We start from the raw sequence: 20,723 nt of genomic DNA on the forward strand, positions 1-20,723 counted from the left end.
GACAACAGGACTATCTGATGACAACAGGACTAACTGATGACAACAGGACGAACTGATGACAACAGGACTAACTGATGACAACAGGACTATCTGTTGACAGCAGGACTATCTGTTGACAGCAGGACTATCTGACGACAACAGGACTATCTGATGACACCAGGACTAACTGATGACAACAGGACTATCTGATGACAACAGCTTGGAAATGCTGAATGACATCTCCAAGACTACTTATTGAGAACAAACCACATTTTGGTAAATGAAAACTATACCTGTTAAAGATTTACAAAGGCACTGTGTGTGTTTCTAAAGACCTGTTATCACACAGTCACACTGTTCAAGCTGTTTGCTCTGTACACACACACATACACACACGCAAGAGTACGCACACACACACAGGCCCCGTACTCCAGATGGTCATGCTATCACACTCAGGGGCAAATCACTGGTCGTATTGTCTCAGCTGCCATGTGCTGTTGGGGCTAATGACCGCACCTTAAGAATCTCCCACACTCTAATACACACCTTGATGTTTCTTTCAAACATTGATTTCTTGTTTAGCAAACACACACCTTTGTATTACATCTCAGTTCAATCAATTTCAATCAAACAACCCCCCCTATAACCCACAGCTTCACCCCCCCCCCCCTATAAACCACAGCTTCACCCCCCCTATAAACCACAGCTTCACCCCCCCCCCCCCTATAAACCACAGCTTCACCCCCCCTATAAACCACACCTTCACCCCCCCCTATAACCCACACCTTCACCCCCCCCTATAAACCACAGCTTCACCCCCCCCTATAACCCACACCTTCACCCCCGCCCCCCTATAAACCACAGCTTCACCCCCCCTATAAACCACAGCTTCACCCCCCCCCCCTATAACCCACAGCTTCACCCCCCCTATAACCCACACCTTCACCCCCCCTATAACCCACAGCTTCACCCCCCCCTATAAACCACAGCCTCACCCCCCCCTATAACCCACAGCTTCACCCCCCCCCTATAACCCACAGCTTCACCCCCCCTATAAACCACAGCCTCACCCCCCCCCCTATAACCCACAGCTTCACCCCCCCCCCTATAACCCACACCTTCACCCCCCCCCCTATAACCCACACCTTCACCCCCCCCCCTATAAACCACAGCTTCACCCCCCCCCTATAAACCACAGCTTCAACACCCCTATAAACCACAGCTTCAAGCCCCCTATAAACCACACCTTCACCCCCCCCCCCCCCCTATAAACCACACCTTCACCCCCCCCCCCCTATAAACCACAGCTTCACCCCCCCCACTATAAACCACAGCTTCACCCCCCCCCCCTATAAACCACAGCTTCACCCCCCCTCAGAGAGGAGAGGAGGAAAAGAGGAGGTCCCAACTAAAAGCTGCCAACCAGTTAAGCCATGAACAGCTCAGAGCCTCGTCACGTAAAGCCTTGAGCCTCAGAGCCTCGTCACGTACGGCCATGAACACCTCAGAGCCTCGTCAGGTAAAGCCATGAACACCTCAGAGCCTCGTCACATAAAGCTGTGAACACCTCAGAGCCTTGTCACGTAAAGCCATGAACACCTCAGAGCCTCAGAGCTTCATCACATAAAGCCATGAACACCTCAGAGCCTCGTCACGTAAAGCCTTGAGCCTCAGAGCCTCGTCACGTAAAGCCATGAACACCTCAGAGCTTCGTCACATAAAGCTGTGAACACCTCAGAGCCTTGTCACGTAAAGCCATGAACACCTCAGAGCCTCAGAGTTTCATCACATAAAGCCATGAACACCTCAGAGCCTCGTCACGTAAAGCCATGAACACCTCAGAGCCTCAGAGCCTCGTCACATAAAGCCATGAACACCTCAGAGCCTCGTCAGGTAAAGCCATGAACACCTCAGAGCCTCGTCACATAAAGCTGTGAACACCTCAGAGCCTTGTCACGTAAAGCCATGAACACCTCAGAGCCTCAGAGCTTCATCACATAAAGCCATGAACACCTCAGAGCCTCGTCACGTAAAGCCTTGAGCCTCAGAGCCTCGTCACGTAAAGCCATGAACACCTCAGAGCTTCGTCACATAAAGCTGTGAACACCTCAGAGCCTTGTCACGTAAAGCCATGAACACCTCAGAGCCTCAGAGTTTCATCACATAAAGCCATGAACACCTCAGAGCCTCGTCACGTAAAGCCATGAACACCTCAGAGCCTCAGAGCCTCGTCACATAAAGCCATGAACACCTCAGAGCCTCGTCACGTAAAGCCATGAACACCTCAGAGCCTCGTCACGTAAAGCCATGAACACCTCAGAGCCTCAGAGCCTCGTCACATAAAGCCATGAACACCTCAGAGCCTCATCACATAAAGCCATGAACACCTCAGAGCCTCGTCACGTAAAGCCATGAACACCTCAGAGCCTCGTCACATAAAGCCATGAACACCTCAGAGCCTCGTCACATAAAGCCATGAACACCTCAGAGTCTCAGCGCCTCATCACGTAAAGCCATGAACACCTCAGAGCCTCGTCACGTAAAGCCATGAACACCTCAGAGCCTCATTACGTAAAGCCATGAACACCTCAGAGCCTTGTCACGTAAAGCCATGAACACCTCAGAGCCTCGTCACGTAAAGCCATGAACACCTCAGAGCCTCGTCACGTAAAGCCATGAACACCTCAGAGCCTCGTCACGTAAAGCCATGAACACCTCAGAGCCTCAGAGCCTCAGAGCCTCGTCACATAAAGCCATGAACACCTCAGAGCCTCGTCACATAAAGCCATGAACACCTCAGAGCCTCGTCACATAAAGCCATGAACACCTCAGAGCCTCAGAGCCTCATCACATAAAGCCATGAACACCTCAGAGCCTCATTACGTAAAGCCATGAACACCTCAGAGCCTCGTCACGTAAAGCCATGAACACCTCAGAGCCTCAGAGCCTCAGAGCCTCGTCACATAAAGCCATGAACACCTCAGAGCCTCGTCACGTAAAGCCATGAACACCTCAGAGCCTCGTCACGTAAAGCCATGAACACCTCAGAGCCTCAGAGCCTCAGAGCCTCGTCACGTAAAGCCATGAACACCTCAGAGCCTCAGAGCCTCAGAGCCTCGTCACGTAAAGCCATGAACACCTCAGAGCCTCGTCACGTAAAGCCATGAACACCTCAGAGCCTCAGAGCCTCAGAGCCTCGTCACGTAAAGCCATGAACACCTCAGAGCCTCAGAGCCTAGTCATGTCCTGATAACACACCTGTATGGAGTTGGGTAGTCATGTCCTGATACATACAGTGTAAATCAAGATTGTATGTTGCCGGTTTCTTATATCGCACAAAGTACTTGGATCAAAAGGCAAGAACAATTATTGTATGAGAGAGGACAGGAAGGGACAGTGTTTTATGGGTTAATTCTGTCCTACCTCTCCATATAAACCTACCTGTTCTTACGCCTGTTCCTGGGTTGACAGCATACTGATAAACTGTGATTTATAATATCTGTATGTGTTGTCCATCCTGCTATCAAACACACACCATGACATGACGTAGCAGCCTTGCTTTGTGATGAATAGGAGGTTATAACACTGTCATAACATTGTGCAACAGGTCATAAGGCTGTCACAGGACTGGTCGAGGCCACGGTGGACACATGATGTCGCACTGTCCTCATTTCCCTATGCATTATATTCTGATTAATATTGTTCTATGCCACATTAGTAAATATATGCACCTCGGCAAAATAATGTGACTCTAGCTTCCTCCGCCTGATGTTCCCTAATCTGATCACAAGAAGAGAGAAGCCGCTGTTTTGTTCCCCAATTCCAGTGAGGATGTTGGATATTGTGTCATTCTGCTTTGTTATTTTCTTCATCCTGTGACGGATTGAGGTTGTCGTTTTGTGGTGATTTCCTACTGTGTGTGTTTTTCAGAACAGAGTTCAGACGGCATATAACAGAGAGGTTCTAGAAAAGGATGTGGAACTGCTAACTCAGCGGACCTCAAACCCGGATCTGAAATCAGCCTCCTCGTGTGTGTGTGTGTGTGTGTGTGTGTGTGTGTGTGTGTGTGTGTGTGTGTGTGTGTGTGTGTGTGTGTGTGTGTGTGTGTGTGTGTGTGTGTGTGTGTGTGTGTACACGCATTGCATTGCATTTATGCATTTGTTACATTTGTAGCGCAACACATTAGATGTGAATATTGTTTGCAGGTGTGCTCATTATTTAAACAGGTGTCCTTCTTGGACCTCAGCTCACCTGTCCAGCTTTAATACAGAGGAATGATGATACTGAAACTCATGGTGAGAGAGTAGGCTCCGCCTCTCCATTACACCCACCTAAACTGATAGTGAGAAATTTTACATAATGATAGAGTGACTAGTGAAGAGTCTGAGAGAGAGAGAGAGAGAGAGAGAGAGAGAGAGAGAGAGAGAGAGAGAGAGAGAGAATATAAAGGACTGGAGGAGCTTTCACCTGCCCACTCGTTCTGTCTCTCTTCCTCCATCACACCTCTCTCTCTGAAGGATATTACTGCATCAATCTGTTAAACAACTTAAAGGACTCAAACAGGTAGAGATGTCCCTCCATCTCTCATTGAGAGTTTTCATTTTGCTGGCTTTCATTTGATGCACTTTTGCACTGTTAACCTGCTGTACACCTGCTGTTAACCTGCTGTACACCTGCTGTACACCTGCTGTTAACCTGCTGTCCACCTGCTGTTAACCTGCTGTTAACCTGCTGTCCACCTGCTGTTAACCTGCTGTTAACCTGCTGTTAACCTGCTGTCCACCTGCTGTTAACCTGCTGTTAACCTGCTGTCCACCTACTGTTAACCTGCTGTCCACCTGCTGTTAACCTATTGTTAACCTGCTGTTAACCTGCTGTTAACCTACTGTCCACCTGCTGTTAACCTGCTGTTAACCTATTGTTAACCTGCTGTTAACCTGCTGTCCACCTGCTGTTAACCTATTGTTAACCTGCTGTTAACCTGCTGTCCACCTACTGTTAACCTGCTGTCCACCTGCTGTTAACCTATTGTCTACCTGCTGTTAACCTGCTGTTAACCTGCTGTCCACCTGCTGTTAACCTGCTGTTAACCTGCTGTTAACCTGCTGTCCACCTGCTGTTAACCTGCTGTTAACCTGCTGTTAACCTGCTGTTAACCTGCTGTCCACCTACTGTTAACCTGCTGTCCACCTGCTGTTAACCTGCTGTTAACCTGCTGTCCACCTGCTGTTAACCTGCTGTTAACCTGCTGTCCACCTACTGTTAACCTGCTGTCCACCTGCTGTTAACCTACTGTTAACCTGCTGTCCACCTGCTGTTAACCTGCTACAATGTGTAGTGATTTTAATGTTATGTTGTTATTTGAATGTCAAACTAAACCATATTATATTTTGTAATGACTATTTTTGAGTATTTCTGACAAAGGTTTTATTTGTGTATCATGTTGAGCAGTTTGTTTCGGTTTTTGGAGTTACGTAATTCTCAAATTGAACTACTGCATGTTCCACTTTCAGTTACGGAACAGCGCAAGTCTCACATGTGACATGATGTCTGTGCTGTGTCTTTCTCCTGGTATTCTGGTATTTAAAGAATGTGTTTAATGATTTTCAGATAGTGTGTGTCGACATGCTGGCTACTCTGGAGACGGTGAGAGTGAGTTTATTTTATACCTCAAGAGACTGTGTTTTCTACCATAAAAAGGGTCAGGGTGGTCTGTTTCTGTGTGTGTGGAAGCTGTGAATCCTTCTTTCACCCTTCTGCCAAACTCCCAGTCAGACTGACGGACTCATAACTTCATGTGGTTGACTCCCAGACAGTTCATGTGGTTGACTCCCAGACAGTTCATTTGGTTGACTCCCAGACAGTTCATTTGGTTGACTCCCAGACAGTTCATTTGGTTGACTCCCAGACAGTTCATGTGGTTGACTCCCAGACAGTTCATTTGGTTGACTCCCAGACAGTTCATTTGGTTGACTCCCAGACAGACCGGACACACAATCAATGTACTGTAGCTATGCAGCTGAATATTTCAAAATAAGTATTTATTTTCTGTGTCTTTATATTGATGTTGCTGTGAGAGTGACCAACACTTGCATATATTTGCTAGTCAAAGCAGACAGTGGGGTTAAAGGTGTGTGTGTGTGTGTAGTCAAAGTAGTGAGCAGGCTGTTGTGCGTCTTTAGAACAACAACAAACTGCCAGTTATTAATTACAGTACACTACTAACAGATTCTGGTCCGTACACAATTATTAAATATATACTACTATGTATTACTACAATAACTACAGATCAGTACTAACAGATTCTACTATTATGTATTACTATACAATAACTACAGATCAGTACTAACAGATTCTGGTCCGTACACAACTATTAAATATATACTACTGTTTATTACTGTACAATAACTACAGTACACTACTAACAGATTCTACTATTATGTATTACTATACAATAACTACAGATCAGTACTAACATAACTTTTACAAGAGAGACCAGGGCCTGCGTTTATAAAGTGTCTCAAAGTAGGAGTTATCTGATATTGGAAAGGTGTCTTGTCAGTTATAGAATTCAAAAACCAGACAGTGATGTGAGGAAATATCACATGCAGACGTGATCCCCGTTCAGACGTGATCCCCGTTCAGACGTGATCCCCGTTCAGACGTGATCCCCTTTCACACGTGATCCCCCTTCCGTTGTGATCCCCTTTCACACATGATCCCCCTTCCGATGTGATCCCCTTTCACACGCGATCCCCCTTCCGATGTGATCCCCCTTCCGATGTGATCCCCTTTCACACGGGAACCCCCTTTCACACGGGATCCCCCTTCCGATGTGATCCCCGTTTAGACGTGATCCCCGTTCAGACGTGATCCCCCTTCCGATGTGATCCCCGTTTAGACGTGATCCCCGTTCAGATGTGATCCCCCTTCAGATGTGATTCCCCTTCAGATGTGATCCCCGTTCAGATGTGATCCCTGTTCAGATGTGATCTCCCTTCAAATGTGATCCCCGTTCAGATGTGATCCCCGTTCAGATATGATCACCCTTCTTCATTTTTGTGGGATTCCAGATGTCATTAGAAGATGTTGATGGCAGTGATTTGTTACATTCATTGTTATAGTCCTTGTTATAGTCCTTGTTACAGTCCTTGTTACAGTCCTTGTTACAGTCCTTGTTATAGTCCTTGTTACATTCATTGTTATAGTCATTGTTATAGTCCATGTTACAGTCCATGTTAGAGTCCTTGCTACATTCATTGTTATAGTCCTTGTTACAGTCCTTGTTACAGTCCTTGTTATAGTCTTTGTTACAGTCCTTGTTATAGTCCTTGCTACATTCATTGTTATAGTCCTTGCTACATTCATTGTTACAGTCCTTGTTACAGTCCTTGTTACAGTCCTTGTTATAGTCCTTGTTACATTCATTGTTATAGTCATTGTTATAGTCCATGTTACAGTCCATGTTAGAGTCCTTGCTACATTCATTGTTATAGTCCTTGTTACAGTCCTTGTTACAGTCCTTGTTACAGTCCTTGTTACAGTCCTTGTTATAGTCCTTGTTACATTCATTGTTATAGTCATTGTTATAGTCCATGTTACAGTCCATGTTAGAGTCCTTGCTACATTCATTGTTATAGTCCTTGTTACAGTCCTTGTTACAGTCCTTGTTATAGTCCTTGTTACAGTCCTTGTTATAGTCCTTGTTACATTCATTGTTATAGTCATTGTTATAGTCCATGTTACAGTCCATGTTAGAGTCCTTGCTACATTCATTGTTATAGTCCTTGTTACAGTCCTTGTTACAGTCCTTGTTATAGTCCTTGTTACAGTCCTTGTTATAGTCCTTGTTACATTCATTGTTATAGTCATTGTTATAGTCCATGTTACAGTCCATGTTAGAGTCCTTGCTACATTCATTGTTATAGTCCTTGCTACATTCATTGTTACAGTCCTTGTTATAGTCCTTGTTACAGTCCTTGTTATAGTCCTTGTTACATTCATTGTTATAGTCATTGTTATAGTCCATGTTACAGTCCATGTTAGAGTCCTTGCTACATTCATTGTTATAGTCCTTGTTACAGTCCTTGTTACAGTCCTTGTTATAGTCCTTGTTACAGTCCTTGTTATAGTCCTTGTTACATTCATTGTTATAGTCATTGTTATAGTCCATGTTACAGTCCATGTTAGAGTCCTTGCTACATTCATTGTTATAGTCCTTGCTACATTCATTGTTATAGTCCTTGTTATAGTCCTTGTTACATTCATTGTTATAGTCCTTGCTACATTCATTGTTATAGTCCTTGTTATAGTCCTTGCTACATTCATTGTTATAGTCCTTGTTATAGTCCTTGTTACAGTCCTTGTTACAGTCCTTGTTACAGTCCTTGTTATAGTCCTTGCTACATTCATTGTTATAGTCCTTGTTATAGTCCTTGTTATAGTCCTTGTTATAGTCCTTGCTACATTCATTGTTACAGTCCTTGTTATAGTCATTACTACAGTCCATGTGACAGTCCCAGTCCTTGCTACATTCATTGTTATAGTCCTTGCTACATTCATTGTTATAGTCATTACTACAGTCCATGTGACAGTCCTTGTTATAGTCCTCTAAGTTATATTCCAGTGATTTTGTGCTTAGTATGTTTGAGCTTGAAGGTGTTTATATACACTCAGTTTATAACATATTAGAAACATTAGGACATCGACTGACCAGGTGAATCCAGGTGAAAGCTTTCATCCCTTATTGATGTCACTTATTAAATCCACTTCAATCAGTGTAAATGAATGGGAGGAGACAGGTTGAAGAAGGATTATTAAGAATTGAGAGAATTGAGACATGGATTGTGTATGTGTGCCATCCAGAGGGTGAATGGGAAAGACAAAATATTTCAGTTCCTTTGAATGGGGTATGGTAGTAGGTGCCAGGGGCACTGGTTTGAGTCTGGTGAGTTTGTCACACTCAACAGTTTAATGTATGTACCTAGAATGTTACACCACCCAAAGGACATCCAGCCAACTTAACACAACAACTGTGGGAAGCATTGGAGTCACCTTGAATGCTTTCGACACCTTGTAGAGTCCATGACCCGACGAATTGAGGCTGTTCTGAGGGCAAAAGGGGGTGCAACTCAATATTATATATATATCTATAGACAGTATATACACAGTACGTATACACTGACCGTGCTGTCTCCTCTAGATGGGTTATATCCCAGGCTGGCCCGGTCCTGCCCAGACCCCGGTAGAGGTGGACCTGGACGTCATAGAGGAATATCTACAGGAACACTCCCTGGATGTCCAACACACACCTCCTACGCCTCCTGCCACGCCCGCTCAGCAAACACACACACACTCACACCAACACCAGGAGACCAGCGTCATAGGTGTGTGTGTGTTTATTGATTGAGTGGTCGATTGATTTAATTGATCGACTGATTGATTTATACATTTGTTTATTCTCTTATTGATTGATTAATAAACTGGTTGCCTGATTGATTGGTTGACTACCTGATTGCCTGATTGGTTGATTACCTGATTGATTGGTTGATTACCTGATTGCCTGATTGCCTGATTACCTGATTACCTGATTGCCTGATTTTTTTTATTTTACCTTTATTTAACCATGCAAGTCAGTTAAGAACAAATTCTTATTTTCAATGACGGCCTAGGAACAGTGGGATAACTGCCTGTTCAGGGGCAGAACGACAGATTTGTACCTTGTCAGCTCAGGGGTTGAACTTGCAACCTTCCGGTTACTAGTCCAACGCTCTAACCACTAGGCTACCCTGATTGGTTGATTACCTGATTGATTCATTTGTTGACATATTGATGTATTGTCTCTTCAGAGAACAGCTGGTCTGGTCAGTATGCCTACCAGTGGCATTATGACTATAGTTCTCCTAATAAGGAATATGAAAAACAGGCTCCGCCCACAGAATGGCCTCGTCTTCATGGCAACCACTGGGTGAGTACAATGAACACACCCTCTCACACAACATGCATACTGTAGGGGCCGTAATGCAGAAGTCTTCACAATATTATTATTGATGTACATTTGCACATTTGTATAATGTTAATATTTAGGCCATTCCACTATAGACATTTGTACAATGTTAATATTTAGGCCATTCCACTATAGACATTTGTACAATGTTAATATTTAGGCCATTCCACTATAGACATTTGTACAATGTTAATATTTAGGCCATTCCACTATAGACATTTGTATAGGAAAACCCCCTGTTCGTTCTCTCCATTAGTTTAGCATGCGTGACATCATATGCCTGACATTATTGCTATGCTCATTAGGCAAGAAGAAGTCGATGGACTGTTCAATTCATTTCCTTTGTAAAATGTTCATTGCTATATAAAACGGAGAAGGTTTTGAATGGTTTTATTGGTGTCAGATTCACTGCTTTTAACATTCACTCCTGTGGTGACTACTGAGATGGCTGCTCTACTACACAATACAACAGGGCTACTACACGTTTACTACACACCTACAACACTCAATAGGGCTACTACACACCTACAACACTCAACAGGGTTTACTACACACCTACAACACTCAACAGGGCTACTACACACCTACAACACTCAATAGGGCTACTACACACCTACAACACTCAACAGGGTTTACTACACACCTACAACACTCAACGGGGTTTACTACACACCTACAACACTCAACGGGGTTTACTACACACCTACAACACTCAACAGGGTTTACTACACACCTACAACACTCAACAGGGTTTACTACACACCTACAACACTCAACGGGGTTTACTACACACCTACAACACTCAACGGGGTTTACTACACACCTACAACACTCAACGGGGTTTACTACACACCTACAACACTCAACAGGGTTTACTACACACCTACAACACTCAACAGGGTTTACTACACACCTACAACACTCAACAGGGTTTACTACACACCTACAACACTCAATAGGGCTACTACACACCTACAACATTCAACAGGGCTACTACAAGTTTAATACACACATACAATACAACAGGGCTACTACACGTTTACTAAACACCTACCACACTCAACAGGGCTACTACACACCTACAACACTCAACAGGGTTTACTACACACCTACAACACTCAACAGGGTTTACTACACACCTACAACACTCAACAGGGCTACTACACACCTACAACACTCAACAGGGTTTACTACACACCTACAACACTCAACAGGGTTTACTACACACCTACAACACTCAACAGGGTTTACTACACACCTACAACACTCAACAGGGTTTACTACACACCTACAACACTCAACAGGGCTACTACACACCTACAACACTCAACAGGGTTTACTACACACCTACAACACTCAACAGGGTTTACTACACACCTACAACACTCAACAGGGTTTACTACACACCTACAACACTCAATAGGGCTACTACACACCTACAACATTCAACAGGGCTACTACAAGTTTAATACACACATACAATACAACAGGGCTACTACACGTTTACTAAACACCTACCACACTCAACAGGGCTACTACACACCTACAACACTCAACAGGGTTTACTACACACCTACAACACTCAACAGGGTTTACTACACACCTACAACACTCAACAGGGCTACTACACGTTTAATACACACATACTACACAGTACTACACATTAATAAGGAAAGAGATTGAATGTAATAATGTAAGTCAGACTGATATTTAAACTGTCTGACTGAGGGGATGTGTGTTTCAGGAGCACAGCACCTATTCCAGTGAGACAACTCCCTGCAGTGAGTCTGACTCCTCCAGCTCCCTCTGTCTAGACTACCCTCCCTCCTCTCCCTCCGACCCTCTCTCCTGCCCCCCTGCTGAGAGGAGAGGCAGGAAGACGAGCGAAATACTGCCCCTCACATCACACTCAGGTAACAACATTACACACACCCACACCACTACATACACCCACACCACTACACACACCAACAGCACTACATACACCCACACCACTACACACACCAACAGCACTACACACACCCACACCACTACATACACCCACACCACTAAACACACCCACACCCACACCACTACATACACCCACAACACTACACACACCCACACCACTACACACACCCACGCCACTACACACACCCACACCACTACACACACCAACAGCACTACCCACACCCACACCCACACCACAACACACACCAACAGCACTACCCACACCCACACCACAACACAATACCACACCACTACACACTACCACAAACCCACACACTATCACACCACTACACACTATCACACCACAACACATTATCACACCACTACACGCTATCACACCACTACACACTATCACACCGGCAAACACCTACCCACACCACTTCACACTACCACACCACTACACACACCCACACCACTACACACACCCACACCATTACACACTATCACACCACTACACACCCACACCACTACTCACTAACACAAACACACACCCACACACTATCACACCACTACCTACTATCACACCACTACACATTATCACACCACTACACGCTATCACACCACTTCACACTACCACACCACTACACACACCCACACCACTATACACACCGACACAACTACACACACCCACACCACTACACACACCCACACCACTACACACACCCACACCACTACACACACCCACACCATTACACACACCCACACCATTACACACACCCACACCATTACACACGACCACAACACTACACACTACCACACAACTACACACTACCACTACATACACACACACACCACTACATACACCCATACCACTACACACTACCACACCACTACACACACCCACACCAATACATACTACCATAGCACTACATACACCCACATGACTACACACACCCACGGCACACACTACCACTACACAACGACAAACACACACCCACACCACATTATCACACTACCACACCACTACACACACCCACACCACTATACACACCGACACAACTACACACACCCACACCACTACACACACCCACACCACTACACACACCCACCCCACTACACACACCCACACCATTACACACACCCACACCATTACACACACCCACACCATTACACACGACCACAACACTACACACTACCACACCACTACACACTACCACTACATACACACACACACACACCACTACATACACCCATACCACTACACACACCCACACCACTACACACACCCACACCACTACACACACCCACACCACTACACACACCCACACCATTACACACACCCACACCATTACACACGACCACAACACTACACACTACCACACCACTACACACTACCACACCACTACACACACCCACACCAATACATACTACCATAGCACTACATACACCCACACGACTACACACACCCACGGCACTACACACTACCACTACACAACGACAAACACACACCCACACCACTACCTCACCACTACACACTACTACACCACTACACGCTACCACACCATTACACACACCCACGCCACTACACACTACCACAAACACACACCCCTACACACTACCACACCACTACACACTATCACACCACTACACGCTACCACACCGGCAAACACCTACCCACACCACTACACACACCCACACCACTACACACTACCACACCACTACACAATACCACACAACTACACACTACCACAACACTACACACTACCACACCACTACACAATACCACACCACTACCACACCACTACCACACCACTACCACACCACTACACACTACCACACCACTACACACTGGCAAACACCTACCCACACCACTACACACACCCACAACACTACACACTACCACACCACTACACACTACCACACCGACAAACACTTACCCACACCACTACACACTGACAAACACCTACCCACAACACTACACACTACCACAACACTACACACATCCACACCAACACACACTACCACACCATTACACACTACCACACCACTACACAATACCACACCACCACCACACCACTACACACTACCACACCGACAAACACTTACCCACACCACTACACACTGACAAACACCTACCCACAACACTACACACTACCACATCACTACACACTACCACCCCACTACATACACCCATACCACAACACACTACCACACCACACACCCATACCACAACACCACTACACCACTACACACACACCCACACCATTACACACTACCACACCACTACATACACCCATACCACACCACACACCCATACCACATCACACTACAACCACCCACACCCACACCATTACACACCAACAAACACACACCCACACCACTACACACTCTGACACCACAACCCACACTGACACCACAACCCACACTGACACCACAGCACATGCTGACACCACACCACAGCACACACTGACACCACACCACAGCACACACTGACACCACACCACACGCTGACACCACAGCACACGCTGACACCACTACATACTGACACCACTACATACTGACACCACTACATACTGACACCACTACATCACAGCCTTACTCACCAGTGACCCCTGTCTCACTCTTCCATCAGACCCACGTCCCATCCAGCCACCCACCCACACATCAGACCCACGTCCCATCCAGCCACCCACCCACACATCAGACCCACGTCCCATCCAGCCACCCACCCACACATCAGACTCACGTCCCATCCAGCCACCCACACACACATCAGACCCACGTCCCATCCAGCCACCCACCCACACATCAGACCCACGTCCCATCCAGCCACCCACACACACATCAGACCCACGTCCCATCCAGCCACACACACACACACATCAGACCCACGTCCCATCCAGCCACACACACACACACACATCAGACCCACGTCCCATCCAGCCACACACACACACACATCAGACCCACGTCCCATCCAGCCACACACACACACATCAGACCCACGTCCCATCCACCCACACACACCAACCTTAATAACGAATAAACACTATTAAATAACAATATACTTACTTCCTGTATCCCACCTTTTGCCCCGACAGGAAAGAAGAAGGAGCGTCTGTTCCACTTTCTGTTTGAGATGCTACAGACCCCCTCCATGCGGAGCTGCATCTGGTGGGTACAGTCCTGCTCCGGCACCTTCCAGTTCTCCTCCCAGAACAAGGAGCGTCTGGCCCAGCTGTGGGGCCGAAGGAAGGGAAATCGCAAGACCATGACATACCAGAAGATGGCTCGAGCACTCAGAAACTACAGCAGAACAGGAGAGATCTGTAAGGTGAAGAGGAAGCTCACGTACCAGTTTAGTGAGGGAACACTGAGGGGGCTGCAGGGAGCGTGTTAGGGAGAGTGAGAAGGAGGAACATATGCTAGCACAGTTACCTGGCAGGGCACAAAGATAAATACTGAGTATTTGTAGGATGAGGAAGTAGAAGAGGAGGAGCAAGAGGAAGAGGAGGATGAGCAGGGGGAGGAGGAAGAGGAGGAGAAGCAGGAGGAGGAAGAGGAGGAGAAGGAAGAGTATGAAGAGGGGGAGGAGGAGGAAGAAGAGCAGGAGGAGGAAGAGGAGGGTGAGGAGCAACATCACCCTAACCCCTAACTCTTCAACAGGTAGACATCATGTAGAAGCTAGGGAAAGGGCCTTCAACATGTAGAAGCTAGGGAAAGGGCCTTCAACATGTAGAAGCTAGGGAAAGGGCCTTCAACATGTAGAAGCTAGGGAAAGGGTCTTCAACATGTAGAAGCTAGGGAAAGGGTCTTCAACATGTAGAAGCTAGGGAAAGGGCCTTCAACATGTAGAAGCTAGGGAAAGGGCCTTCAACATGTAGAAGCTAGGGAAAGGGTCTTCAACATGTAGAAGCTAGGGAAAGGGCCTTCAACACGTAGAAGCTAGGGAAAGGGCCTTCAACATGTAGAAGCTAGGGAAAGGGCCTCCAACATGTAGAAGCTAGGGAAAGGGCCTTCAACATGTAGAAGCTAGGGAAAGGGTCTTCAACATGTAGAAGCTAGGGAAAGGGCCTTCAACATGTAGAAGCTAGGGAAAGGGCCGTCAACATGTAGAAACTAGAGAAAGGGCCTTCAACATGTAGAAGCTAGAGGAAGGGCCTTCAACATGTAGAAGCTAGGGAAAGGGCCTTCAACATGTAGAAGCTAGGGAAAGGGCCTTCAACATGTAGAAGCTAGGGAAAGGGCCTTCAACATGTAGAAGCTAGGGAAAGGGCCTTCAACATGTAGAAGCTAGGGAAAGGGCCGTCAACATGTAGAAGCTAGGGAAAGGGTCTTCAACATGTAGAAGCTAGGGAAAGGGCCTTCAACATGTAGAAGCTAGGGAAAGGGCCTTCAACATGTAGAAGCTAGGGAAAGGGCCTTCAACACGTAGAAGCTAGGGAAAGGGCCTTCAACACGTAGAAGCTAGGGAAAGGGCCTTCAACATGTAGAAGCTAGGGACAGGGTCTTCAACATGTAGAAGCTAGGGAAAGGGCCTTCAACATGTAGAAGCTAGGGAAAGGGCCTTCAACATGTAGAAGCTAGGGAAAGGGCCTTCAACATGTAGAAGCTAGGGAAAGGGCCTTCAACATGTAGAAGCTAGGGAAAGGGCCTTCAACATGTAGAAGCTAGGGAAAGGGCCGTCAACATGTAGAAGCTAGGGAAAGGGCCTTCAACATGTAGAAGCTAGGGAAAGGGCCTTCAACATGTAGAAGCTAGGGAAGGGCCTTCAACACGTAGAAGCTAGGGAAAGGGCCTTCAACACGTAGAAGCTAGGGAAAGGGCCTTCAACATGTAGAAGCTAGGGACAGGGTCTTCAACATGTAGAAGCTAGGGACAGGGCCTTCAACATGTAGAAGCTAGAGAAAGGGCCTTCAACATGTAGACACCATGTAGAAGCTAGGGAAAGGGCCTTCAACATGTAGAAGCTAGAGACAGGGCCTTCAACATGTAGAAGCTAGAGAAAGGACCTTCAACATGTAGACACCATGTAGAAGCTAGGGAAAGGGCCTTCAACATGTAGAAGCTAGGGAAAGGGCCTTCAACACGTAGAAGCTAGGAACAGGGCCTTCAACACGTAGAAGCTAGGGAAAGGGCCTTCAACATGTAGAAACTAGGGAAGGGGCCTTCAACACGTAGAAGCTAGGGAAAGGGTCTTCAACATGTAGAAGCTAGGGAAGGGTCTTAAACATGTAGAAGTTAGGGAAAGGGCCTTCAATATGTAGAAGCTAGGGAAGGGTCTTCAACATGTAGAAGCTAGGGTAGGGCCTTCAACATGTAGAAGCTGGGGAAAGGGCCTTCAACATGTAGAAGCTAGGGAAAGGGCCTTCAACATGTAGAAGTTAGGGAAAGGGCCTTCAACATGTAGAAGCTAGGGAAATGGCCTTCAACATGTAGAAACTAGGGAAGGGGCCTTCAACATGTAAAAGCTATGGAAAGGGCCTTCAACATGTAGAAGCTAGGGAAAGGGCCTTCAACATGTAGAAGCTAGGGAAAGGGCCTTCAACATGTAGAAGCTAGGGAAAGGGCCTTCAACATGTAGAAACTAGGGAAGGGGCCTTCAACATGTAAAAGCTATGGAAAGGGCCTCCAACATGTAGAAGCTATGGAAAGGGCCTCCAACATGTAGAAGCTAGGGAAAGGGCCTTCAACATGTAGAAGCTAGGGAAAGGGCCTTCAACATGTAGAAGCTAGGGAAAGGGCCTTCAACATGTAGAAGCTAGGGAAAGGGCCTTCAACATGTAGAAGTTAGGGAAAGGGCCTTCAACATGTAGAAACTAGAGAAAGGGCCTTCAACATGTAGAAACTAGAGAAAGGGCCTTCAACATGTAGAAGCTAGAGGAAGGGTCTTCAACACGTAGAAGCTAGGGAAAGGGCCTTCAACATGTAAAAGCTAGAGAAAGGGCCTTCAACATGTAGAAGTTAGGGAAAGGGCCTTCAACATGTAGCAGCTAGGGAAAGGGCCTTCAACATGTAGAAGCTAGGGAAAGGGCCTTCAACACGTAGAAGCTAGGCAAAGGGCCTTCAACATGTAGCAGCTAGGGAAAGGGCCTTCAACATGTAGAAGCTAGGGAAAGGGCCTTCAACACGTAGAAGCTAGGCAAAGGGCCTTCAACACGTAGAAGCTAGGGAAAGGGCCTTCAACATGTAGAAGCTAGGGAAAGGGCCTTCAACACGTAGAAGCTAGGCAAAGGGCCTTCAACATGTACAAGCTAGGGAAAGGGCCTTTAACATGTAGAAGCTAGGGAAAGGGCCTTCAACACGTAGAAGCTAGGGAAAGGGCCTTCAACATGTAGAAGCTAGGGAAAGGGCCTTCAACATGTAGAAGCTAGAGAAAGGGTCTTCAACATGTAGACACCATGTAGACGCTAGGGAAAGGGCATTCAACATGTAGAAGCTAGGGAAAGGGCCTTCACTATGTAGAAGCTAGGGAAAGGGCCTTCAACATGTAGAAGCTAGGGAAGGGCCTTCAACATGTAGAAGCTAGGGAAGGGCCTTCAACATGTAGACACCATGTAGACGCTAGGGAAAGGGCCTTCAACATGTAGAAGCTAGGGAAGGGCCTCCAACATGTAGAAGCTAGGGAAAGGGCCTTCAACATGTAGAAGCTAGAGAAAGGGCCTTCAACATGTAGAAGCTATGGAAAGGGTCTTCAACATGTAGAAGCTAGGGACAGGGCCTTCAACATGTAGAAGCTAGGGAAAGGGCCTTCAACATGTAGAAGCTAGGGAAAGGGCCTTCAACATGTAGAAGCTAGGGAAAGGGTCTTCAACATGTAGAAGCTAGGGAAAGGGCCTTCAACATGTAGAAGCTAGGGAAAGGGCCTTCAACATGTAAAAGCTATGGAAGGGGCCTTCAACATGTAGAAGCTAGGGAAGGGGCCTTCAACATGTAGAAACTATGGAAGGGGCCTTCAACATGTAGAAGCTATGGAAGGGGCCTTCAACATGTAGAAGCTAGGGAAAGGACCTTCAACATGTAGAAGCTAGGGTAAGGGCCTTCAACATGTAGAAGCTAGGGAAAGGGCCTTCAACATGTAGAAGCTAGAGAAAGGGCCTTCAACATGTAGAAGCTAGGGTAAGGGCCTTCAACATGTAGAAGCTAGGGAAAGGGCCTTCAACATGTAGAAGCTAGGGAAAGGGCCTTCAACATGTAGAAGCTAGGGAAAGGGCCTTCAACATGTAGAAGCTAGGGACAGGGCCTTCAACATGTAGAAGCTAGGGAAAGGGCCTTCAACATGTAGAAGCTAGGGACAGGGCCTTCAACATGTAGAAGCTAGGGAAAGGGCCTTCAACATGTAGAAGCTAGGGAAAGGGCCTTCAACACGTAGAAGCTAGGGAAAGGGCCTTCAACATGTAGAAGCTAGGGAAAGGGCCTTCAACATGTAGAAGCTAGGGAAGGGGCCTTCAACATGTAGAAGCTAGGGAAAGGGCCTTCAACATGTAGAAGCTAGGGAAAGGGCCTTCAACATGTAGAAGCTAGGGAAGGGGCCTTCAACATGTAGAAGCTAGGGAAAGGGCCTTCAACATGTAGAAGCTAGGGAAAGGGCCTTCAACATGTAGAAGCTAGGTAAAGTGTATTCAGGGGCTACAGAAGGGACAAGCCTTTGAACATTGGCTTTGAACATTATTTGTAAATCTGAGGATTGTCATTATATGAAAACTACTTCATAAGTAGAGTTTGAATGAATCTCAAATGGCACTGATTATTTTATACACCTAATGAAGAAAATGTTGGATCGGATGATGTATTTTTCTACACTTTCTTTTTGTTTTAAATTTAGGTCTTTAATCGTGTGTTTTGATAAACTGGTTTAGAGAAGATCCATTTGTTCGGAAATAACGTTTTAAACCATTTGTCTTTTTGTCCTATGATTTTAATAAAATGTCTGGTATCTGCCCTCATACTGTGATGGTGTTGGCCCAGCGTCGTCCGGGTTTGGCCGGTGTAGGCCGTCATTGTAAATAAGAATTTGTTCTTTACTGACTTGCCTAGTTAAATAAAGGTTACATTAAAAAAACAAATGCTGGAGAGAGAAGTGATTCATATACACACTGCACATAGATATACCCCCACACAGTTCCCACGGGCTGTATGCAAAGCAACCAGGCAGACCAACAGTCTGGTTAATGAATAACAGCACCAGAGTAACTCAACACCACCAAAACCCACTGGGCTCTGCCGAGGGGAGGACGGCTCATAATAATGTCTGGAACGGAGTCAATGGAATGGAATCAACCACGTGAACACCACGTGTTTGTGTTTGATACCATTCCATGGACTCCGTTCCATCCATTATGATGAGCCGCCCTCCCCTCACCAGCCTCCACTGTTACATACACACACCTACTCACTCACAAATAGGGGAGAAAGAGAAGGTTGTTGTTAGATTAGATACGCTTGCGCTCTTGTTCAGTGTTATCAATAATATAATTTTATATCTGTAAGTCTTCATGCAAATGAAGGACGTAACCGGTGCTACACAGTGAACGGATTATGTTATATTTAAATAGCTTTCAACTTGACTCTCACATTCAAACGCTCACCACACATACAATTCCAGTAGAAGCCACAGCGGGGCGCTATATCCACACCCACTCTTTAGGTTTTATGTGTGTACTAAGTCGGTAATACCGTAGATCCCAGTATGAGAGAAGGATGGTATGATGATATGAACATCTGGATACAGCTCAATGTCAAAGTGGAATTATGTAAAAACAAAAAACAAACAAAAATAGCTGATGTTGTTTTTTTGCAAAAACATCAG

The 20,723-nt window shown here is 46.1% G+C and overlaps 1 protein-coding gene across 2 annotated transcripts; it reads left to right on the forward strand.

Moving 5' to 3' along the window:
- Positions 1-4,433: 4,433 nt before the first annotated feature.
- Positions 4,434-19,941, forward strand: LOC118966132 (transcription factor PU.1). Of its 2 annotated transcripts, none has more exons than XM_036989127.1 (6): positions 4,434-4,542; positions 5,590-5,631; positions 9,182-9,365; positions 9,828-9,946; positions 11,730-11,898; positions 15,016-19,941. In XM_036989127.1, exons 2-6 carry the CDS (start codon positions 5,605-5,607, stop codon positions 15,312-15,314), a joined length of 798 nt encoding a protein of 265 aa, XP_036845022.1. In that variant the 5' UTR covers positions 4,434-4,542; positions 5,590-5,604; the 3' UTR covers positions 15,315-19,941. The 2 variants fall into 2 exon arrangements, with proteins under 2 accessions (XP_036845022.1, XP_036845023.1); XM_036989128.1 differs by having other exon boundaries at positions 4,435-4,542; positions 5,590-5,625.
- The last annotated feature ends 782 nt before the right edge of the window (positions 19,942-20,723 follow it).

This window comes from Oncorhynchus mykiss, chromosome 9, assembly GCF_013265735.2.
Source record: "Oncorhynchus mykiss isolate Arlee chromosome 9, USDA_OmykA_1.1, whole genome shotgun sequence".
In the NCBI taxonomy this organism is placed as follows: domain Eukaryota; kingdom Metazoa; phylum Chordata; class Actinopteri; order Salmoniformes; family Salmonidae; genus Oncorhynchus; species Oncorhynchus mykiss.

What these genes read in the sequence shown, in the direction of transcription:
- LOC118966132 (XM_036989127.1), top strand. Translation starts at nt 5,605, where the DNA reads ATGCTGGCTACTCTGGAGACGGTGAGA. An exon ending in CCAGGAGACCAGCGTCATAG is followed by an intron (nt 9,366 to 9,827) that starts GTGTGTGTGTGT and finishes TTGTCTCTTCAG; the next exon opens with AGAACAGCTGGTCTGGTCAG. An exon ending in GCCCCTCACATCACACTCAG is followed by an intron (nt 11,899 to 15,015) that starts GTAACAACATTA and finishes TTGCCCCGACAG; the next exon opens with GAAAGAAGAAGGAGCGTCTG.